General features: G+C 39.5%; 2 protein-coding genes across 3 annotated transcripts; both read left to right on the plus strand.

Annotated features, from left to right (window-relative positions):
- The first annotated feature begins 16,410 nt into the window (after positions 1 to 16,410).
- On the plus strand, positions 16,411 to 21,669 carry LOC142624525 (protein DWD HYPERSENSITIVE TO UV-B 1-like). Of its 2 annotated transcripts, XM_075798120.1 has the most exons (11): positions 16,469 to 16,626; positions 17,291 to 17,357; positions 17,540 to 17,793; positions 17,974 to 18,284; positions 18,447 to 18,589; positions 18,681 to 19,322; positions 19,844 to 20,284; positions 20,611 to 20,805; positions 20,922 to 20,978; positions 21,312 to 21,374; positions 21,460 to 21,669. In XM_075798120.1, the coding sequence occupies exons 1-11, from the start codon at positions 16,601 to 16,603 to the stop codon at positions 21,541 to 21,543; spliced, it is 2,283 nt and encodes a 760-aa protein (XP_075654235.1). In that variant the 5' UTR covers positions 16,469 to 16,600; the 3' UTR covers positions 21,544 to 21,669. The 2 variants fall into 2 exon arrangements, with proteins under 2 accessions (XP_075654234.1, XP_075654235.1); XM_075798119.1 differs by having other exon boundaries at positions 16,411 to 16,626; positions 17,974 to 18,589.
- A 1,856-nt stretch (positions 21,670 to 23,525) lies between these two features.
- On the plus strand, positions 23,526 to 24,455 carry LOC142626396 (peamaclein-like). The gene is made up of 2 exons (XM_075800220.1): positions 23,526 to 23,797; positions 23,921 to 24,455. The coding sequence occupies exons 1-2, from the start codon at positions 23,692 to 23,694 to the stop codon at positions 24,103 to 24,105; spliced, it is 291 nt and encodes a 96-aa protein (XP_075656335.1). The 5' UTR covers positions 23,526 to 23,691; the 3' UTR covers positions 24,106 to 24,455.
- The last annotated feature ends 10 nt before the right edge of the window (positions 24,456 to 24,465 follow it).

Here is a 24,465-nt window from a genome sequence, read left to right on the forward strand (position 1 = left end):
AATTTGAACGATTTTCTAATAATGAGAAGTATCGATTACGAGTTTACGATAAGAGTGCACACAAAAGGAAGACGTGCAATAAGAACAATGTTTGTTTCATAATCATTCCCATATTTCTGTGGGAAACCTCTTAACATTAGACTATAACACTTAATATAACCGTCGAAGACTAGACTCTTGATCTTGTATATTACCAATAATAGACTCCTTGGAGATAGATAAACCAAGTCCTATGTATGTATCTTTACAAGTGCATTCAATTCCTGTTTTTTTGTTTACTGCCATGCCATCTTCATGATTATCACTGCTTTAATGTTTTGGCTTCCTTCCTAGTAGACCGATGAAGATCAAGAGGTGGTGCATTGTTAGTGCCCTCAAAACGAACAAATAATCAACGCTCAACTCGAGTGGGACTGATTGTGTGTTCCCTAGAGCCTAAGACTTGACTTAATTAAGCGAGAACGGTGTGTTAGCTGGAGTAGTTGGGTTGGGGGGACCTTAGATTCAACTTAGGAAAGAGATCAAACATAGGTTGAAAAAAAAAAAGAATATGAGAGATAGAACAGGATATTTTGAAAGTCGATACAGTGTTAAACATTTTGGGTTCCCAAAATGCAACACGACAGGATATCCTTAGCCTTCTGGATAAGGTCATAAGTCATAACACCACACCAATCACCTTTATGCTAAACACCATACCTAAAAAAGCAATAGTCCAGAGCATGGAAATAGTTTGATGCGTTCTTAAGGCAGAAGAATGACAAAACAAGAACAACTAAAAATCTTAAATTGACTAAAGAGGGGCGGCGCTAGTCTATATTCAAGGTTCAAATGAATCGCCTGACTTAAAAATATATATATATATATATATATATATATTTTTTTTTATTAGTTTAATTCTTTAATTTTTAAAAATATTTTTGCATACCTTAATTAAATTTTGTACATCTTTATTACAAGTATTTTATACTCTAAGAGTAAAGAGTAAGTGTTTGTGAATTGTAAATATCACTCTTTTTTATAAATTTATATTATGTGTGTGAGTGTGTCTAATATTGATTGTGTGCATTCCTTTTTATTATAATATTATTTGTGTAAATTATGATGTGTGTGGACGTTTGTGTGTACAATATAAATATAATATAAATTTATATAATTTAATAATTATCATGTTACATGTGTGTGTATTGTTATCATGTTATAATAACTTTTTGTTATAAAATTAGTAAAATTTAAGAAAAAAAATTGTAAAGTTAGTATTTGTCCAAGCATTTGATTGGTTAAGTAGACACGTAGTGTATAATTTTATGCATGAATGAGTGTGGTTGTATGCGTCAATAGTTAATACAAAGCTAATGAGTTTAGTTAATTTAGTCATTTAGTTTAAAATATTTTTATAAAAAAAATAACAAATTGATAATAACAATTGCATAAAAATAAAAATGTTAGACAAACTTAACAAAATAAAATAGTCATAGGCTAATAGCTATCTACATTAGCAATAGATACTCATAATGAACTATCATATAACAATTAAAAATTTGATAATTTATAGAAGAAAATTGTAAAACTTCATATATTAATTTTTTTTGTCGATAACTCAATATATTCAAATTCTTTTTTTATTAAAATTTTTAAAGACCCCTCTAAACAAAATTTCTAGAGCCGCCACTTACTAAAGTCATGAGAGAACATCCAACAACTATTCATAGTAGGTTTGCATATGAATAAGGAAAATGCTAGATCTACAAAAAAAAATATATATATATATATATATATAAATAGCTAATGTGGTGAATAATTATTAGTATGTGAAAAACTAAAAATAGGCTATAGTAATTGTGGGGAGTAAAAGGACCAAAGCGGGTATTTGGGCCTTTGGGCTCTAGCAAGGAGGGCCGATCTGTTCTTGGGCTAGGAATTTGTTAGTACTGCGGATCGGCCCATACGCCGAGGGTCCGAGGACACATCTGAGGGTGAGTTCCTCCTCAGACAGACCCAAGAAAGCTCGTAGATTCAGTATGAAGATCAAGGCAGAACTCTGGAAAGACTGTTGGTTAAGAGGGGGAAACCCTGAACCTTCTAGATACACCGATGTTAGAAAAGTATCATGAGCCAAGGCTGCTACCTCCACATTAAAGACTCTGCACCTGCCTCCCTGGCCGCATTAATGGGGAAGTGACCCCTGAACAGTAGAGCTGAAGCTTTTGGTCACTATTCAAAGGCACTAAGGGAAGAAATATCTAGGGGAAAGGGGGGTTTGAGCAACACGTGGATAAAGTGTCAGGAAAGGAAGTATTTAAGGGGGGTGAAGGCCAAAGAAAAAGGGGGAGTCTGTAACTAAGAAAGAAATTAAGAATTGTAATCTTTAAGAAAGAAAGAGAAATAACACAGAAGTAATCCCCGGCTCACGTCCGAGGAGGTCCACCTGCAATTATCATTCTTTGTTTACAAGTGTTTGCACCCTATAGCCCGTTATCAAGTTCTCAGTATCTTTAATCTAGATTTCAAGCCCACACTCTACAAATTTCATTGTTTAAGGCTCATTGGGCCTGAGCCCATAATAATATTTGGGTCCAGGTGCAATTGTGCACTTACAATTGGCGCTGTCTATGGGAAATCTAGTCTGAAAAGAGTTGGGATACGATGGCAGGCCTAGGTTCTCACCATGCAGAATCACAGGGATCACAACCGGAGGATCATTTCGAGTGTCTTGAGCGTCAAAGAGGTCGTGAAGGAAGTGTCCACACAGAATACCCTAGGGCTAGCCATACTCATGGCGGGGGCAGCGCCACCCATGAGGATGGTGCTAAAGCCATGCAAAAGGAGATTAATCGTTTGAAAAGAAAACTGCACCGCGCCAGACGTAAGCCTTCACCGTCCTTGTCTAATCCTTCCTCAGCGGAGGTCTGGGAAGGTAGTTATAGCTCGAGGTCATGTTCAACCCCCAACGCAATGTCCTCTTGTGAGGAGGACAACCCGCCAGCTCGTAGACATAAGAAACTTCCTTCTAGGGGCTTGGGGAACGATGCTATGAGTCGGGCGTTGCACCAACTCTCCAAATCTCCATTTTCAAGGAGGATTGAGAAAGGGAGGCTTCCCAGGAGGTTTACCCAGCCCACCTTAACCATCTACAATGGCCGGACTAATTCGGTGGAGCACGTGAGTCACTTTAACCAGAGGATGGCGGTGCACTCTCATAACGAGACCCTGATGTGTAAAGTTTTCCCCTCTAGCTTGGGACCTGTTGCTATAAGGTGGTTCAACGGCCTTAAATCGGGGTCTGTAGGTTCGTTCGGGGAGCTTACTGGAGCGTTCGCTTCGCGGTTTATCACGTGTAGCAGAGTGCCTCGGCCATTGGACTCGCTGTTATCCATGACCATGAGGGAAGGGGAGACGTTGAAAGCATATTCTGACCGATACTGGGAGATGTTTAACGAGATAGATGGTGATTTTAATGAGGTGGCGCTCAATACCTTTAAGGTAGGTCTCCCTACTGATCACGATTTGAGGAAGTCCTTGACCAAAAAGCCCGTCCGCAGCGTACGTCGCCTCATGGATCGAATTGATGAATACAAAAGAGTAGAGGAAGACCAGCAGCAAGGAAAGGGTAAGATGAAGGTTATCCCGCAGGAGAGAAGGGATTTCAGGTCGGACAGATACCACAACAACAAGCCGAGGAGAGATTACATTGGGCAGTCCGGCTCGGCAGTACCTCAGGCCGTGAACACTGTGTTCCGAGAACCAGTACACCAATTATTGGAGAAAGTTCGTAAGGAGCCCTTCTTCAGATGGCCTAGTAAGATGGCAGGAGACCCCTCGAAGAGGAATCAGAACCTCTTTTGTCAGTACCATTAGGACGTGGGCCACACTACCGAGAACTGTCGGGCACTTTGGAACCACTTGGAGCAGCTTGTCAGTGAAGGAAAACTGAAGCAGCACCTGTGTCAACCTAATGGGCAGGGCAGTCAATCTGGCTCAAACAATCAGAAGAATAATCCATCTCGGCCGGCATTGGGAACAATTAACGTTATCTTTGCTGCACCTGGCAGGACCGGCTCAGGTCCCATTAGGGTGATGGCGGTTTCCCATTCTTAGGCCGAAGAGGCAGGCTCCAGGCCGAAGAGGTTGAAGGTGGATTTACCCGTCTTGGGATTTTCGGAGGAGGATAAGGTTGGTACCATTCAACCCCATGACGATGCTCTTGTGGTCACCCTCAGGATAGGGAATTATGATGTAAAGAGGGTGATGATTGATCAGGGCAGCAGTGCAGATATCATGTACCCTGATTTATTTAAGGGGCTAAGGTTGAAGCTGGAAGATCTTACTCCTTATGACTCGCCACTCATAAGCTTTGAAGGAAAGGCCGTTGTGCCGAAAGGACAGATTCGTTTGCCCGTTCAATCCGGCTCAGAAACGGTTGAGGTGGATTTCATTGTGGTTGACGCGTACTCCCCATATACAGCCATCCTCGCCAGGCCATGGCTGCACGCTCTGGGAGCCGTCTCCTCTACCTTGCATGTTAAGGTTAAGTTCCCTTCTGGGGAATACGTTGAAGAGATCCTCGGCAGCCAATCGACCGCCAGGCAATGCATATCGGCCGCAGTGCTTCATCAGACAGAAGCCGAGTCATCGGCTTTGCTCATCCAAGACTCATAGCAATTAACAGCTCTGGATGCACCTGGAGCGGTGACAGGAGACGAGGCTGTTTGTGAGGAGTTAGAAAAGTTTTTGATAGCGGATGACCTAGAGAGGTTCTTCCAAGTCGGCGTACGTTTGCCGCACCACGAGAAGATGGAGTTGTTGGAATTCCTGAAAGGCAATATTGATGTTTTTGCGTGGGATCCTTATAAGGCTCCGGGCATAGATCCGAGCTTCATTTGTCATCATTTAAATGTCAATTCCGCCATTGTTCCGAGAAGGCAGCCACCTCGACGTTCTTCTAGGGAACATTCCGAGGCTGTCAAGGAGGAGGTGCTCAAACTCAAGAGGGCTGGGGCTATTAAAGAAGTCTTCTACCCCGAATGGTTGGCGCATACGGTTGTGGTCAAAAAGAAGAATGGAACGTGGAGAGTATGTGTGGACTTCACGGATTTGAACAAGGCCTGCCCCAAGGATTCATTCCCAATGCCGCGTATTGATCAGCTTGTGGACGCCCTTTGCATCGGACATCCTCGTATGAGTTTTTTGGATGCCTTCCAGGGTTATCATCAGATTCCATTGGCATTGGAGGATCAAGAGAAGACTGCTTTTATTACTCCAACAGGGAACTACCACTATAAGGTCATGCCGTTTGGGTTGAAGAATGCTGGGGCTACCTACCAAAGAATGATGACCAGGATGTTCGAACAGCAGCTAGGGAAGACCATTGAGGTATACGTGGATGATATGGTGGTGAAGAGTAAAACAATACCTTCACACGTTAAAGATTTGGCTGACACCTTCCAAGTGCTAAGAAAGTACAAGTTGCGCCTTAATGCCTCAAAGTGCTCTTTCGGCGTGGGATCCGAAAAGTTCTTGGGATATATGATTACTCATAGAGGGATAGAGGTAAACCCAGCGCAGGTCAAGGCTATCCAGAATTTGCAGCCGCCTCGGAACCCAAAAGAAATCCAGAAATTGACCGGGATGATTGCCGCACTGAGCAGATTTATCTCTCGGTCAGCTGACCGGTGCCGTCCTTTCTTCCAGTTGTTGAATAAATGGAAGGGGTTTCAATGGACCGAGGACTGCGTGTTAGCCTTCCAACAGCTTAAGCAATATCTTTCTCGGCCACCCATTTTGTCTCGCCCCGAGGCGGATGAGGTCTTGTTTGCTTATCTAGCAGTGGCCGTCCACGCGGTCAACCTGGTCCTCATAAGGGATGAAAGCGGGGTGCAAAGACCGGTCTACTACGTTAGCAAGTCTTTGAATGAGGCTGAAGTGCGCTATCTACTCTTGGAGAAAGCACTTCTGGCTATAGTTCATGCTACGCGGAAACTTCCTCATTATTTCCAGTCTCACACTGTGGTGGTTCTGACCCAATTGCCTCTCAAGGCGGTGTTACGCAGCGCCGATTACTCTAGCAGGGTGGCAAAGTGGGGAAATATTTTGGGAGCCTTTGACGTTAAATACAGGCCTCGCACCTCGGTGAAGGGCCAGGTCCTTGCTGACTTGGTGGCAGAATTCACCGAACCATTGCTAGGAGAAACTCTGAAAGAAGCACACATGGATGAAAAATTAGTTGGTGTGATCACGGCCGCAGCACCTCCGACTTAGAAAATGTATGTGGATGGGGCAGCTAATCAGAGAGGATCTGGTGTCGGACTCGTCCTGATATCCCCTGAGGGAATTTTCTTCAAAACATCTCTAAGGCTGTCATTCTCGGCTACTAATAACGAAGCCGAGTACAAAGCAGTCTTGGTGGGCATGAACATGGTGCATAGGATGGGTGGAAAGGAAGTCCATGCGTTCTCGGACTCTCAGTTAGTGGTCAACCAGGTCACGGGGACCATAGAGGCTAGGGACCCAAGAATGCAGGAATATTTGGCCCAGGTCAAGCGTCAGCAATCTGAATTTGACTCCTTTGTCTTAGCTCACGTTTCTAGGAGTGGAAACACCCATGCAGATTCTTTGGCCACATTGGCAACGTCTTCGGCTCAGGGTTTGCCCAGGATTATCCTTGTGGAGGATTTGCTAGAGCCAACTCTTATCACTGTCAACGCAGCTCGCATCCATCTGATAAGGCCTGGACCTAGTTGGATTGACCCGGTCGTATCTTTTCTTAAGAACGATATCCTTCCTAAAGATAAGTCTGAAGCGGATAAGATACGTCGAAAGGCGCCACGTTTCTGGTTGTCCGAGGACCAGAAACTGTATAAACGATCATTCTCAGGACCGTACTTGTTGTGTGTGCACCCTGAATCAACGGAAGCACTTCTGGAAGAGCTGCATGAAGGGATTTACGGGAGCCACACCGGGGGAAGATCCTTAGCCCACAGAACTCTGACTCAGGGTTATTGGTGGCCCAATATGCAGAGGGAGGCTCAGGATTATGCTCAAAAATGTGATCAATGCCAAAGGTTCGCCCCTAATATTCATCAACCTGGAGGGGTTCTAAATCCTCTCTCCAGTCTCTGGCCTTTTGTACAATAGGGATTGGACATCGTGGGGCCATTTTCGAGGGCTGCAGGAAACAAAAGATGGCTCCTCATGGGGACGGACTACTTCACTAAATGGGTCGAGGCCAAACCCTTAGCAAATATCAGAGACGTTGATTCCAAGAATTTTGTCTGGAAAAACATCGTCACTAGATTCAGTATACCACACACACTTATCTCGGACAATGGCGTTCAATTCGACAGCAAGGCTTTTAGGATATTATGGTGATATGGGCATCATAAATAGATACTTCACCCCAGCTTATCCTCAGGGAAATGGGCAAGCTGAGGCCGTTAACAAGGTCATAGTCAGTGGGCTCAAGAAAAGGTTGGACGATGCGAAAGACAGATGGGTAGAAGAACTCCCACATGTTTTGTGGACATATCGGACTACACCGCGCAGGTCCACGGGAGAAACACCATTCTCTATGACTTATGGAGCCGAGGCGGTGATACCTCTGGAATCTGGTTTTCCCACCCTGAAGACGAGTTCTTTTAGCCCGGAGAATAACGAGGGCCTCCTAGAGAAAGGTCTTGATTTAATTGAGGAACGGCGCGAGGCCGCTATGGTCCAAATGGCTTATTATCAGCAGAAACTTAAACGGGGATATGATGCCCACGTGAAGCTAAGGCCACTCGCACCTGGGGATCTTGTGCTAAGAAAAGTTGTGGGCACTTTTAAGAACCTAGCTTGGGGTAAGCTAGGACCAAACTGGGAAGGCCCCTATCGCATTGTTTCAGTAGTAGGCATAGGGTCGTATCGCCTAGCTGACCTAGATGAAAGAATTGTACCACGCCCATGGAATGTAAATAACCTTCGAAGGTATTATTATTAATAAAATGTGCTTTTGTTAGTTAGCAGTTCAAAGTTATAAATGCCTCAAGGGCTTGCAGTTACTATTCTTAAGTGTCAAATAGAAACTTGGTTAAGTATGGTCCTCGGACCACAAACCTTGTGAAAATTGATATCTTGTCATTTGTTAAACAGAACCTTAGTTATGCCAGGTCCTCGGACCTCCTACTTTGGAAAAATTAATATTTGCAGTAACTATTCTTAAGTGTCAAACAGAAACTTGGTTAAGTATGGTCCTCGGACCACAAATCTTGTGGAAATTGATATCTTGTCATTTGTTAAACAGAACCTTAGTTATGCCGGGTCCTCGGACCTCCTACTTTGGGAAAATTAACATTTGCAGTTACTATTCTTAAGTGTCAAAAAAAAACTTGGTGAAGTATGGTCCTCGGACCACAAACCTTGTGGAAATTGATATCTTGTCATTTGTTAAACAGAACCTTAGTTATGCCGGGTCCTCGAACCTCCTACTTTGGGAAAATTAACATTTGCAGTTACTATTCTTAAGTGTCAAACAGAAACTTGGTGAAGTATGGTCCTCGGACCACAAACTTTGTGGAAATTGATATCTTGTCATTTGTTAAACAGAACCTTAGTTATGCCGGGTCTTCGGACCTCCTACTTTGGGAAAATTAACATTTGCAGTTACTATTCTTAAGTGTCAAACAGAAACTTGGTGAAGTATGGTTCTCGGACCACAAACCTTGTGGAAATTATATCTTGTCATTTGTTAAACAAAACCTTAGTTATGCCGGGTCCTCGGACCTCCTACTTTGGGAAAATTAACATTTGCAATTACTATTCTTAAGTGTCAAACAGAAACTTGGTGAAGTATGGTCCTCGGACCACAAACCTTGTGAAAATTGATATCTTGTCATTTGTTAAACTGAACCTTAGTTATGCTGGGTTCTCGGACCTCCTACTTTGGAAAAATTAACATTTGCAGTTACTATTCTTAAGTGTCAAACAGAAACTTGTGAAGTATGGTCCTCGGACCACAAACCTTGTAGAAATTGATATCTTGTCATTTGTTAAACAGGACTTTAGTTATGCCGGGTCCTCGGACCTCCTACTTTGGGAAAATTAACATTTGAAGTTACTATTCTTAAGTATCAAACAGAAACTTGGTTAAGTATGATTCTCGGACCACAAACCTTGTGAAAATTGATATCTTCTCAGTTGTTAAACAGCACCTTAGTCACTGTCCTTATTCTTATCACACGCTTCGTGGAAATCAGTGTCTTACGATTCATTAACTTAGATCTTAAGTTCTATATCTTTAAGTGTTAAACGAATTTTTGTAAGGAATGGCCCTCGGACCTTACATCCTACTGAAAGTAATACCTCAGATTACAAAAGTTTAACCATCATATGAGTTTTTTAACTAAGGCATTGTTTAATATCCAAACTACGTTAATCTCTGTCAGGTTCTTAAATATACTACTTTGCAAAGCAAATATGCGCATGGCTGTGTGGAGGTTATAATTGTGCAACTCCTGGAGTTAGATTTGTTTATTCTGTTCTTCCTTTAACTAGGTATTAGTGAGCACTTTCATGACAAGCACAAAAAGAATAAAGTAAAACAAATACAACATGAGTGAAAGTTGAATAAAATTGTTCTTCATTAATTAAATACATCATAAAAAAAAAAAGGAATACATGAAAGTCCTATATTAGGCCCTAAGCTTGGGGAGGGGGGTCTTGGAGGGAGTTGCTGCCAGCCTCAGTGCTCTTTAGTTTCAGCTCAAAAGTAGACAAAACTTGTTTCCTTTTGTCTGTTGAAGGAGCTAGGGGCTCCACGTTCTGAATTTGCTCCTTCTCGGCACCGCCACGCTCGTCCTTCTCTTTATGGGAACCTTCAGGTTTTGTAGAATCAGAAATGAGTTCTTGCACCACAGGAGGAAGGCCAGGGGAGGCAGCAACATGAGGGTTTTCTATCTCCTGTATGTCTAGGGGAAGCCAAATGTTCTCGGGCTTCCTCAGCTCGGAAGCTTGAGGAACCCCTGCTGCATTCATGGCCTCTCCCCAGACCTGTTGACAGTACTCACGGCACAAGGCCGCAAAGGCTTCTGTCAACTGTTCTTGCGTTGCATTTACGCCCTCCTGATAGCTGGCCTTCTTCGCGGCCTCCAGTGCGTGCTTGTGGGCGCGAGCCTCCTCCTTCGCCCGCGTAAGCTCCTTCTCCAAGTCAGAGCGTGCTCGTTCGACTTGAGAGAGCTCGTCGTCTTTTTGGCGAAGAAGCTTATGTTGCCCCTCCACTTGGTTTTCCATCGTCTTTAAGCTGGCCTCGGCACCATCCTTCTCTCTTTTTAAATCGGCCAGCTGCGATGTGATCTTCCCATTCTCTGCTAGGACCTGGCCTAGGGACTTTTCTGCCTCTTGACGTAGCTCTTGCTCCATCCCAGCGCGCTTCCAAGAATCCTCCACGAACTTCTCGGCCGCGAAAACTTCTTGGATGGCCTGCAAAAAATGTCAAAAGGTTAAATATGGTAAAGTGTTTACAAATGAATCTAGAGTACAAGTGTGAGGTGGAACTTACCAGAGCTAAATCCCTTTTTAATGAAAGGAACAACTGAGGCTGGCCCATCCTCTCCAAGGTTTCCATGTCCTTGGGCAGCAAAAGAGGACGCTCCAATGCCTCGGCCAGGTGGTGGGCATAGCCTTGTTAGATTGCCCTAATACTAGAGTGGCAGGGGATTGGTGCGCCGTCCAGCCTTAAGTCTGGAGACCAGGTAGCCGGTGCTCGGCGCACTTCGGCCATGTCTCTGATCTCCCCACTCTTGACTGAGCGAGCTCGACCTTTGCCCTTGTCCAGCTTCTGTTGCTGAGCTGGTTGTGGTTGTTGTTGTGGCTTCTTTTGTTTTTCGCCACCAGTCTCCTCGGCCTCCCATTTTCTTTTCTTTTTGGGCTCCTCAGCTGGCAGTTTGGGGTCGGCTGGAGGAGGGGGTGGTGGCAAGGCTAGGGGAACTTGGGACTCCCTCGTTCCCTTTTTGGCCACTCTCGTGCCTCTCGCCGTCATAAGGCCCTTGAGCTCGTCCATGTCTTCCTCAATGGAGCTGTCTTCTGGACGTGCTATCACTAGGCCTGCGATCCCAGAGGCCTCGGCTGGCTCCTCTTCCTCGTCGGAAAGAATGACAAACGGGTTTCCACGAGGTCGTGGGGCATCCTCGAGTTGAAACTTATCTATCTCCTCGTCCAACGTGTTCGACGAAGACACTTGCTCCTCTGGGACAACTGTTGCCTGAGAGTGCGTGGCGAGGGGGATTGCCGCAATGGTCTGAGTGTACAATATAGTGTGGGGGTCATCGGGAAGGTCGTGGTCGGCTAGGAAGTGTGGTCTGGCTACGTGAATCCTCCTACGCCGCCGGTCACCGGCAATGATGGCGTTCTCGATCTCCTGGAAGTCCGAGGAGATAGGGTCGTACCCTAATATCAAATGAGCCGCCCTAAGTTGTAAGTCCGCGCTCACGAACACCTCTGAGCGAAGCACTCGGTTCAGATCCGCGACGTTACAATGGCTCAAGCGAGGGCGCACGTGTTGTTTATCTGCAAAGAAAGACACCAAAACAAACAAACATGGTCAGATTTGTGGGACATGTAATAAACTGAAGTTAGACGCCTAAGTAAATGCAAATGCACATTTTTAGATGTTAGGTGGAGTTATGGGGTGGGAAATTAGATCCTAAGGAGTTGCACCTGGATCTCCCCATTCAACTGGGCAGTGGAGGCCGTCGTACCAGTTGCCTGAGACGATGAGGTAGTCATCCTTCATGCCTTTATTGGACTTGGGCAGACAGGAGATCAACCTAACTACGCTAGAGCGGAACTTGATATAATAGCCTACCCTAGTGAGTTTATGGCATTCGTACATAAAGGCAACGTCATGCCAGGTAAGGTTCAAACCCATCTGCTCATTTAGAGCATCGACGCTTCCTAAGACTCTAAAGACGTTGGGAGCACACTGGTCAGGACACAACCGGTGGTTGCGGAGGTATTCCCTGGTCACGCTTCTCATGGGGAGGGTCATCCCACCTTCTATGAAGGCAATCATGGGGATGATAACCTCTTCCGTCTTCCTAGACCCAGCCACGGCTTCCACCGGGTAGTATCTTAAACCTACGTCGTTGGGTATGTGGTATTTGGCTCTGAAACCTTCCATCCCAGCGGCGGTGTCAACTAAACACTTAAATCTACCCATTAGGAAGGAACGAAAGACTAAGTTTTAAGAGGGAGGACGGTTAAAATGGGAGCCGAGGATAAGATCCGAGGAGAATGGAGTAAAGAAAGAGAATAAGAACTTACAAGTTTGAAGTTGTGCGAGTTTCCACGGATTTCTGCAGGGAAAAAGGTGATTACTGATGTTTTGATGTGATTAGCCTCTGAAGAAATAAATGAAGGCGCAGGTTCCCAAAGCGTCACGACGTGCGGGAGGCGGCCTCGAAATTTTATTCGTCCCGCCCAAATTTTCAGGGGGTAACAAGGGCCGTTGGATGCTCATCTCACCGTTGAACGTGGGGGTCAAGGTGTAACTTATGGTAATAAATGCGCGCGCTTTTGAAATTAAAACCGCCAAGTGGCATCGTCTGGAACACGAAACGATCTCCACACGTATGGTTATTTACAAGACATGTGGGGTAAGTTCTCGTTGGATCAAAACCCTATTTTTCTCCTCGGATGCTGAAAAATAGAGTTTTGAGGGGCTATTGTGGGGAGTAAAAGGACCCAAGCGGGTATTTGGGCCTTTGGGCTCTAGCAAGGAAGGCCGATCTGTTCTTGAGCTAGGAATTTGTTAGTACTGCGGATCGGCCCATACACCGAGGGTCCGAGGACACATCCGAGGGTGAGTTCCTCCTCGGACAGACCCAAGAAAGCTCGTAGATTCAGTATGAAGGTCAAGACAGAACTCTGGAAAGACTGTTGGTTAAGAGGGGGAAACCCTGAACCTTCTAGATACACCGATGTTAGAAAAGTATCATGAGCCAAGGCTGCCACCTCCACATTAAATACTCTGCACCTGCCTCCCTGGCCGCATTAATGGGGAAGTGACCCCTGAATAGTAGAGCTGAAGCTTTTGGTCACTATTCAAAGGCACTAAGGGAAGAAATATCTAGGGGAAAGGGGGTTTGAGCAACACGTGGATAAAGTGTCAGGAAATGAAGTATTTAAGGGGGGTGAAGGCCAAAGAAAAAGGGGGAGTCTGTAACTAAGAAAGAAATTAAGAATTGTAATCTTTAAGAAAGAAAGAGAAATAACACAGAAGTAATCCTTGGCTCACGTCCGAGGAGGTCTACCTGCAATTATCATTCTTTGTTTACAAGTGTTTGCACCCTATAGCCTGTTATCAAGTTCTCAGTATCTTTAATCTAGATTTCAAGCCCACACTCTACAAATTTCATTGTTTAAGGCTTATTGGGCCTGAGCCCATAATAATCTTTGGATCCAGGTGCAATTGTGCACTTACAGTAATAGTTTGTAAAAATGAGTTAAGTTAACCATTAAGAACATGTTTATTGAATATTTTTTTTTGAGATAGTTATTGAATGAAAAAATAAAGATTAGATATATCTATCAATAAAGATAAAGATTAGTTTATTGAATGAAAATTTAATATATTTATTCCATTTAAAAATTCGATATTTATCCAACGACCATTTGGGCAAGTTCAAAAATTGGTAATTAATATGGCACATACTAGCAAAATAAATATTACTATAACTAATATATTTATAATTTTCATTATGTCATTTTCATTTTGTAATTTCACCCTCTCTAAAAAGAAAATATATAATCATTAGGCGGAAAAAAAATGTATCCAAAATCCTATACATTTATTGTAACTTTATGTACTTGACATGATTAAATACGAAACTTTTAAAAAAATTATTTATTCATGCAATTTTTTCTATACTTGAAGGATTAATTACATTTTAATGTTATTTTTTGTTTACACTTTATTATTTTATATTTTTCTTATTTAAGTTTTGAAATTATCTTTGAAAATTATTTAAATTTTTGTAGATTTCTTTTAAAAAATCAAGGTTGCTAATTTTAGGTAATCATTAAATTAATTATGACATCATCATAGTTTGTTCTCAAAAAACCATGAACAATTTCTAGTTTATTAAAACCATACAATTTTATAATATTAGTCAAATCTCTCATGAAAAATTTCTAGTTTATTTTTTTATTTTTTTATTTTTACAGTATACGATTTTTATAATATTAGTTGAGTCTCTCGCTTACCACCCTAATATTTCTAACGTCATTTTGAGCATCTATTGAAAGAGTCCCAACCATACAATCTTGTCATGAGGGAAGACATTAATCATTCCTACAAATGACACTAACTGATAAATCAATTAATTACACAGCTAACATGGATAGTTGACTTATGCAAAAACAAAATAACCATAAGGGTGTCGGTGTGATGCCGACCATTGTTACTTCAATGCTTAAGTTAGTAAAAAATTGTTTAGCAAAAAAGAAAGTTAGTAAAAAAATTCTTCTTTTGAATAAGAATGGGCAATTTTTTTGATAATTTGAATGCCATAATTCATTCCCCCTTCCTTTTGTGTAGAATCTTTATGGCACTTTACAGAAGATCATCTTCTTGAATTTTTATTGTATTGGTTAATGCGAGAAAATGGTTGAAACTACTAGCGAGATTCTAAAATACGTGATTCTTATATAGGTTGATAGTTTTTTGGTAAGATGAGATAAGGTATTCTCATGCCTTTTATCTTTTTTGAGCTATATTGACTCTGATGGGTTTGTAGTTCTTTGAGTATTTAACTAATCTTGAGCGTGTTTATTCGAGGACTCAACTAATCCTCCAGTTGTGTACTCCCTCTGTTTTACTTTATATATAGAAAAAATCTCTTAGGATAATCCTAAAATATTGGTTAGAAGTTTTCAGTCTAAAATTTTATGAATCTAACGAGACCTTAGAGCTAGACTATTACCTTGGAGTTTTGGCTATACCTTTTTTTGTTGAGAAAATGGCTACATCCTTTTTGAATTTGTATATCCGTAGCGATTGCAACATGCCACCAATTATAGTCCAATTATTGTGACCTTGAGTAATTTACTAATATAAGTGGAGTGTCTTAATGGCCAATGAGTTAGCATATAAGTTTTTTTGAACCTAACAACTTTCAAAATTTTATTGTCACTTAATATTTATTTCATAGGATTAGGATCCGGTGCAATACCTAGGATATTGCATCGGGGGCAATTTACCCCAATCCTTCACAATTTTTTTCCACTTTTAACTTTTTTAATTTTTACTTTTTATTTCTCTTAATTTTTTTCTTAACTTTTTTGAATCAATGGTTGAGATTGAAAGTTGCTTTTTGCAACTATCAATCTTAACCACTCATAGGAATTGCATTAGGTGCAATACCTAGTATTGCACCTGATCTCAATCATATTTCATAATACCATTTAGAAATTTAGAAGTCTTTTATTTTAAAATATATCATTTTTCTTATAATTTTGAAAATAAGTTCAAAGTTTTAAAGATGGCTGAGAATTAGTTTGTATAGCAATGATTCAAGTTCAAATATATTGTTCTGTGTTTGTGGTTCTAAGCTCACCTCTGCCCCCTCCCCTTCTCCAATTATATATTTATTTATTTTTAAAAAAATTTATTATTTTTTAAGGCAATTTATTATTATTATTATTATTATTATTATTATTTTGATCCCTAACTTATTATTATTATTATTAAAATCTCTTAACTTGAGAGTTTTTTTTTTTGGTTACAAATTAGGATAACTTATTTTATATAATTGGTGTACTACACGTCTCTTTCAAGTCTCTTTCAAATAAAAATCGATCCTATGTGTAAAATCTATATATTTAATTTTATTTATATGAGAATAAGATGTATCAAATGTATCAAATAATTTCACAAAAGATAAGAACCAATAAATTCCATACATCTTATCAAAATAATAATTAAAAAAAAAAAGTCCATACATAAAATATTGAGAGATATCTAAAATTTGGTTTGGAAATGAGGTAAGCCATGGAAAACTATGGTGGAAGAAGGATCAAGCTAGGAAACTAATTGGAACAAAATTATTTAATAGTTACCATATTTAATAAGAGCATAACTAAAATATGATTAAAAAAAAAAATCTCACCCATATCCATTTCTTTCTTTAATCTATTCATTCTATTCTTCTCTTTTAAGTTTTAATAAGCGTATGTTGAACTCTCTTGTTAAAAAAAAATTTGAACGGTCTTATCTCACGGAATCAACGTGCTGGAAGTGTCGTTTTCGGTTGGGCCGGTGGACCCGCCATGGGTTAGCAGTTAGCAATCAGCTCCAGCACTTCAACCTGATCCGACAACAAAAAAAAAAAAACACTTACACACAGCTGAAATGGACACTTGGGTTATCTCTTTTGACATGTGGTTGGGAGAAGGCACTGTTCTTATACCTACTGTTTTTTTGTATACGCGCGTTCTGTCTTGCACATAAATTCACTCTACCAGTGTTACTTTCCCAAAGTCTTCTACTCTTTTTGTACCTTCACAATGGCTCCACTATCACTCTTGTGGTGAAGACCAGCAAGTACAGGAAGAGTTAAAAGCCATTTCCATGACTATCTCCACCCTAGAAGCTCGGTAATTCTCGCTCTCTCTCTCTCTCTCTCTCTTTCTCTCTCTCTTGCTATGTGCTTTGTTTTGGCAGCAATATATGGAAGTTGGTGTACAAAGGGGGCTGTCAATTGATAGTTGTTGAGACTTGAGAGCTTGTTTGAGTGAATGTTGTCGGTAGCTTGTAAGGAGTTTTACTTTGTGATAGAGAGTGTTTCGCATGGAGTTGCTCAGAAAATCTAGTGTTTTTGGCAATTTATATTGGCAGTTATTTAGATTGTTACAAATTAAGGAAGCATTCTCATTTTTCCCTTCACTTGGATTATTTATTTATTTATTTTAATTCTTTGGATAAAATTAAAAAGTATGTAGTAGCTGCTGTCAACTAATTATCAATTTTCTTCTACTTCATGGTAGAGTAGATTTATTTTAAGAATTGTATCTTCCTCTAAACTTGAACATTGTGAAAAATTCATGGAATGAATATAAAGCCAGTTTCCAGATAATTAAAACTTTTGTTTATGTATTAGTTTATATTCACGGAAATACTATGAGAACTTTTTGCCCCCTTTTAGTCGCTAAATAATTGGCTTGATGCTCTTTTTTTTTGTTTTTTTTATAAGGTTTTTGACACTCCTATGCTGTTTATTATCTTTAATACTCTATTAACTCTGTTTTTTTTGGGTGCTAGCTATCTTGATTCTTGCAAGAGGCATGAGGTGCTACCCAACTGGGCAGTGTTATCCTGGTTCCCTAAGGTTTTTTTTTTTAAATAAAAAAATTAAAGTTCTGCTTACTTTAAATCATCATTGATCAAGTAATTGTTCATGGTTTTCTTAGCTTCTGTTTCTTCTTTTTATACCTTAGTATTTCTTAAGTATGCAGATATCCTACCTTTTCTTCGCTCACATAAATCACATTTTGTTTCATTAATATTCAGGCCAAGATCCAAAGCTCACACCATGAAAAGTGTAACATAGTGGTTTCATTAGACCAGCTAAAGGATGCTGACGTGTCCCCATTAATCGATGCGTTTATGGCAATTGATTCCTTTGATATTGATGCAGTTGACATACTTCAGGAATCACATTGTACCTTGAGTAAAGAAAACATTACAGCTTTGATGCATGCAATCAATCTAAAGCTCCGGATCATTGATCTCCTGGATACGTCACTGAGGAAGGATGTTATATGGTTTGCAATAGTTATTATTCCATGAATTGAGTAGTGCTCTGTAAATCTTTGCACCTGCGCCTTTATGAAAGTTTAATGATTAAGACAATACAGTTCTTTAACCATTAATAAATACATAAATAAGTTCTTACATTCTTAAGTGAAACATTAACTTAATTTCTTGATTTGGGTTTTCTCCAGGGATATCTGCCAGAATGGCTTGGCTTGTGAAGTTTTGAATTTGAGGTCTCTCCATATCCAAAAACTCAATATTGTTGGAAGATTTAAGCGGTTACACACACTTAATCTGGATTTTTGTACTTCACTCACGGGTATCCAGAAGGACTGTTTTGCTTGCATGCCAAATCTGATGCATCTCTCAATGTGTGAGACAAGAGTTGCTAATCTCTGGACAACTACTGCTGCGCTATCAAAACTTCCTTCTTTGGTAGAATTACGGTTCCAAAATTGCTTGTGTTGCAAGGACACTGGACCATGTCCTGCGTCATCTGGTGAGAAAACTAATTTTCATGTTTGTGAGAGAACTGATTTGACTCAATTGAATATGACTTATTACAGAGAGGTGCCGTCTACTGATGGTAGAGATGCTACATGTCCTGCTTTGAGCACAAAAGCAGTTGGGAACTCACTTTCTCTTTATGATTCAAAAACAGCTTGTAAGATCCAGAGCAGAATTAATAGTTTTTCAGAGAATAGTGAAGTCAAACTTTCAAGTTACTTGAAAGAAATGTGTTTGTTAGAACTATCATCTACTGCCCTTCCTGATTTGAATGGACAGGCCAAATCACAAAATAAGGTAAGAACAAATATGATTTTTTGGATCAGTATATAAAGTTAAAAAAACAATTTATGAGTCTATTTAACAGGTTTCTTTTGGAAAATTGTAGATTCAAGACAAAGATGGGATTACTATGAGCTTTCCTAAGCAGCACTTGACAAATGGCACATTGAACAAATATAATTCTCATCATCCTTCACCCATATGCTTTGAGAAAAATTATAGGGAATACATGATTGTTTCATTGCCTCATTTAGAAGTTTTAGATAATATCCCTATCAAAAGGATGGACAGGGAAATGGCCAAGACTGTCTCTTCAAAATACTATGAATACTTACCTTATAAACGACAGCAGAAAGAAAGTGTTGTTAGTGTTTTGCATAAGCGTGAAATGGGAACAAGTGGTGTTTATTCCAAAAAACCTTTCAAGCCAAAACAGCTATATCCTTATAGAAATGGTCAACATTTTTTCTCGAGGTCCCTCAGTGCTGCCAAACTTGGGTCTTCTGCTTGGCCTCTCTTACATCCGTTGTCTAACTTTAGCCACACATTTAAAGAAGAAAGTAAGAAGCTTCTTCCAAGGCAGTTTGAGTATCATCCATCTAACTCTTGTCTTATGGCTTTTGGAACTCTGGATGGGGAAGTCGTTGTTATTAACCATGAAAGTGGAAAAATTGTTAGCTATATCCCATCCATAGGAGCAATGAACAGTGTTTTGGGGCTGTGTTGGCTCAAAAGGCATCCATCCAAGGTATGTGATTTCATTAGAGCGCCATTTGTTTTCAAGTCTACCATGAGTCAGTGATATTGGTAACAACAGCATCATGCTTTTACATATAATTATTTATTCTCATGGCATATACTATAATCTAATATTAGTATATGAGAATGCATAGTACTTTCTCTCAAGATTGACATAGAATGTGTCACAAAGATCTTTCTAAATTATGAGCTAAATTGAGATACCAAAAAATTTTATGGTGCCATGTTGTGTTAGGTTTATTATATATTGAACCTTGAAATAATTTTTCATACACATTAGGTTAATGTATCGAAATAGCAAGTACCATTTTTACTCCTGGAAAATTGTCTAGTGGGACTGATTATATTCAAATCCATAGCCTTCCAGTGTGTTTGGTTGGCCGGCTCATACATGTATATAATTTAAATATTTATAGCCATTAATAGTACACAGGGGTGTGGATACTTGTCAGTTGTTTAAAACATCTGCCTTTTTCGCTGATATCTTATTCATTTGTGATGAACAATCAGATTGTTGCAGGCTCTGATGATGGTTCCTTGAAGTTGTTTGACATTAATCATATGCCACCAAAAGTTGCAGATATCTATTGCTGTTCTGCTTCAGTGACTTATGATGATTTTGAGCAACTGACTTCTCTTCACATCAATTCGACAGATGATCAGTTTATTGCTAGTGGGTACTCAAAAAATGTTGCTCTATATGACATCAGCAGTGGAAAACGTTTGCAATTGCTCACTAATATGCATCGAGAACCAATTAATGTTGTTAAGTTTGCAAACCATTCCCCCTTTTTGTTTGCTACTTCATCATTTGACCATGATGTCAAGATGTGGGATTTGAGACAGAAACCAGTGCGGCCTTGCTATACAGCTTCGAGTTCAAGAGGAAATGTGATGGTTTGCTTTTCTCCTGACGACCTCTATTTGCTTGTTTCAGCTGTTGACAATGAGGTACATCTTCCTATTGTATAACAAAATTGAGTCAATTAATTCTTTTTACTCATGTGCGTATGATCTCCACTGTCCTTATTAGAAGGGTTTACTTTGATGAGTTACATGAGTATAGTCATCCATCTCCAGTTTCAATATGATATTAGTTCAGAGTTTGACCTGGGTAAAACTTAGAGGTGAGGATATCATCCTATTGCCGTATACCATCTCATTTTCTAAAGTCTTCTGCTTCAGCAGTTAGGCTGTTGGCTTGCCTTCTAGCAATAACTAATTTTTGCTGTTTCTTTGTGAGTTGAAAATGGAGGCTAACCGTTAAGGACTTCCAGGTTAAACAACTTCTGGCTGTAGATGGGAGGCTAAACATAAATTTTGAGATAGCTTCGTCAGGAAGTGCTCATAATTATACACGCTCCTATTACATGAATGGAAGGGACTATATTATCAGTGGGAGTTGTGATGAACATGTTGTTCATATCTGCTGTGCTCAAACTGGAAGGCGACTTAGGGATGTCCATTTGGAGGTACAATGAAATTTGTAATTTTCACTTATTGAGCATCTAATCATGTCCACAACTACTTCATACTGTATTTATAACCAAGGTTTCAACTAAGTCTGGTGCTTCTTGTTCCTTTGCAGGATAAGGAGTCAGGAAATCCTATGTTTGTGCAGTCTTTAAGGAGCGATCCTTTTAGGGTATGTCTTTTTTTTGTGGATATGGTGTTTAATTTTTTTGCATGACATTTTCCATCAACAGTTATTTTTGTTAGCATATTCATGGTACCAAATTCAGTTCTCAAAAATACATATTACATTTGTTAATCTGATCCTGATACTATTACCTCAAAGTTTCCCCTCTTCTTGATTTCAATACTAGTATGGCTTACGAGCTCCCACAAAATGTAGGAATAGGTTGTCAAAAAAGTTTCGAGTTTCATCAAGTTAGTGTACAACATTTATTCTGCAATGCAGCAATATGTCAATTGATAAATAAATCCTCAATATGTTTACTTGTGTTCTCAAAAACAGGAATTTCACATGAGTATCTTAGCAGCATCCACGCGGCCAAGCTCAAAGCGGGAGATCATAAAGGTAACTTCCATGTGCACTGGCTCTTCATGTTGTTGATCGTGTAAAGTTCCAATTGGGTTGGCTAAACCAGTGAGAATTCATGCAGGTCAATCTGCTTGCTTCCAGTCACAGTGCTGAAAAATATTCTTTTGAACAACGTTGTGGTCCTTCCTACACTTTGGGAGGATGATGTAACTTCATCATATGCTATTTATACCAGAAAGCGTGTATATCTTATTGGCCTGTATATACTGCAAGCTGTAGAATTTAATGCGCGAGTTCAATACTTAAAATGAGTGATTATCTTTCTGGGATAGGTATCATTATTCATTACATCTTGCATTGCTTAGTTTTGTATGATTGCTGTGTGTCCTTGTTAAACAAACTGGCATATTTGGTAGCAGAGTTAATGGAATGTAATTAAGATTTGAGAAATTCTACTGCAAAATAAACAATAAATCAGTTGGATGGTTAAGTTCTCTTCAAGCTTAACGAGGACCATATTGAAACACAGACTTGAGCATAACTAAGGAGGGACCAACTCAGCAGGGGAAAAAAAAGCCTGCATTCGAAATGAATCCATATTGTTTATTGAATGATATAAATAGAGTTTGTCTCTATGAGATATAAATCATTTGGTGTACAACAAGTCCCACTTGAACTCAAGGAGACAGTTCTCTCTCTCTCTCACGCGCACGCACATGCATTGCAGACACAAAAAAGCAAGTGGGGGAATGCACAGGCTGTATTATATCAGGAATACTTCACACTGTCTCACCCACTCCCCCCTTTTTTTCTCACCTGATACGAACTCTCTGTCACTCTCTGAGTACCTAGTGTTCAATCTTTGTTTCTTTTCCTTGTGTTTTCTCTTCTGTTTTTCAAGATTTAAACGAATCTTGGTCTTTTTATTTGAAAATACTAATAGTCTTGCCAAGCTAGAAAGAGAGAAATAAAATTAAAAAAAATTGTAAATTGAATTTTTAATCCCCAAATATAGGGTTTATTCTATTTTTATCCTTCAAAATTTTTAAATATAAAAATTTATTCTTATTTATTATTCGTTCATATTTTGCTCATATGTAAGGAACAAAATTGAATCATCTCACATTTAAAAGACCAAAATCAAATTGATGCGATATTTTAGAGATTCAAATCAAGCTAACTCTACTTTTAAGAGATCAAAAATAAAATTTACCAAAATCACATCAGCCAAAATATGTTACATCCACCGTTCACCCAGTGTGCCATTGGTCAAGCAAAGCTTAGGTCTAGTATATTTGGAGCACTAAACTCAAGTTTAGTCCCCATCGGTCAAAATGGCAAATGTTCGACCTCACTTTTTATAATTAAAAATTAAATCAATTTACATTGTGCAACTTTGAGATTGAAAAAAATTAGAGTGTACTTTGGAGAATTTCTATTAAAAAAAAAGAAAAAAAAATGTACTTTGGAGATTGAAAAAGTTTCACTTGACAATTGACACATGACACATGTGAAAAATTGGTTAATTAATCCATAGAGAGAAGAGGGAATCAACATAGAGAATTTACTTGATTCGATAATGTTTCTATGTCCACAAGAGCGAGCGGTTATTAATCCATTATATGAGAAATTAGAGTTACAACTTACAATAGTTTTTATATATAATATAACTCTACCTAGTACAAATTCGTTTTATTCCACTCATTACGTTCTACTCTGCTACACCTATAAGACTTTTTGAATAGTGGTTCAAAAACAAATATGAGCCAATTCTAATAACACATTACCAAAGCATTTTTTTTTTCAAGTATTTTTTAGTGAAATATTAAAAAGATACAGTTACCGGTACTCACGGCACTCGTTAAAATTAAATTTTATAAAGTAGTTAATTGACTTTTTATAAAAAATCCAGTCATTTATAGTTTAAAGAGTATTTATTTATTAGTTTTTATTACTTCACACACTGGTGGGACTCTTTTGAACTCTCCTTAATCGGTTAACAAAAGCCACGTTGAAATTGTCACCCTACTTAAAAGAAGCTGCAACTAAGCTTCTTTGCAGCATGAACCTGGTTGGAGACTGTTGGACAGCATAAACTGACGAGGCAAGTAGACCGCATGTTCCCCCAACTCGACTAGGACATCACAGTCTGTACTAAAGCTGTAAATCGCTACCTTTGTCATTTTCGAGGATTCTCTCCTCGTCTCTTTCTCTGAATTTTCGCGTAGACCTCACTTAAAGACTAATATAAATACCCACGTAAACTCCAAGAGGCCATAGCCACCTTAGGTTTATTCACTACTAACTCACTACTCACCAGTGCTGTCGATCCATTACCAAAAAGTGAAAAAAAATGAAGCCTGTCCTTGCAATTTTGCTACTTGTGTCAATGTTTCTAAGCGTCTCCTTCCTTCAGTTCACTATGGCTGAATCCACCACCGGGGATGCTCCAATTCCAAGTAAGTTCCTTTAATATTGTGCACATAAATGGTGCTAGCTAGTTATAGCTGGTTGGTTTATTAGTGGTGTTGATTTCTCTAGTACTAGTAGGCTGATTGGTCTTTGCATATTTGTTTTTTCAGGTTTTTGTGACTCCAAGTGCGGTGTGAGATGTGCAAATGCGGGAGTGAAGGACCGTTGCTTAACGTATTGTGGAGTCTGCTGCCAACAGTGCAACTGTGTTCCTTCAGGGACATATGGAAACAAGTCTGAATGCCCTTGTTACAGAGACAAGTTGAACGCCAAGGGCAACCCTAAATGCCCTTGATTATTTATTATGTGACATTTACCAATCACTTTCTTCATGTTTTGTACGTTTTGGTTTAGGTACTACTGGGTATAACTTTGGTTAGGATTTATATGGAAGTGCTTTTCTTGCTTCTGAGTTCTACTTCTAATATTCCTTCAAAGCAACATGCACTAGTGATTCATATTCATATTAGGCACTTTGAAAATGCCAAGCAAAGGATGCCTTAGTGATTCATATTCATATCAAGCACTACCTACTAGAGTATTGTAATCAAAGGATCATTGCAATAAATAATAATTGGGATGCATCAATTTATCCTAAAAAATATTGAGGTATCACTGTCCGCCTCATGATGTCAGATAATGTTTTCTGGTTGCG

This window comes from Castanea sativa, chromosome 2 (assembly GCF_040712315.1).
Source record: "Castanea sativa cultivar Marrone di Chiusa Pesio chromosome 2, ASM4071231v1".
Lineage (NCBI taxonomy): Eukaryota > Viridiplantae > Streptophyta > Magnoliopsida > Fagales > Fagaceae > Castanea > Castanea sativa.

Coding starts and splice junctions, on each gene's coding strand:
- LOC142624525 (XM_075798119.1), top strand. CDS start 16,601: ATGACTATCTCCACCCTAGAAGCTCG. Junction 17,794..17,973: donor CTGAGGAAGGATGTTATATG/GTTTGCAATAGT, acceptor GGTTTTCTCCAG/GGATATCTGCCAGAATGGCT. Junction 20,979..21,311: donor TAAGGAGCGATCCTTTTAGG/GTATGTCTTTTT, acceptor TCTCAAAAACAG/GAATTTCACATGAGTATCTT.
- LOC142626396 (XM_075800220.1), top strand. CDS start 23,692: ATGAAGCCTGTCCTTGCAATTTTGCTACTTGTGTCAATGTTTCTAAGC. Junction 23,798..23,920: donor CGGGGATGCTCCAATTCCAA/GTAAGTTCCTTT, acceptor TTGTTTTTTCAG/GTTTTTGTGACTCCAAGTGC.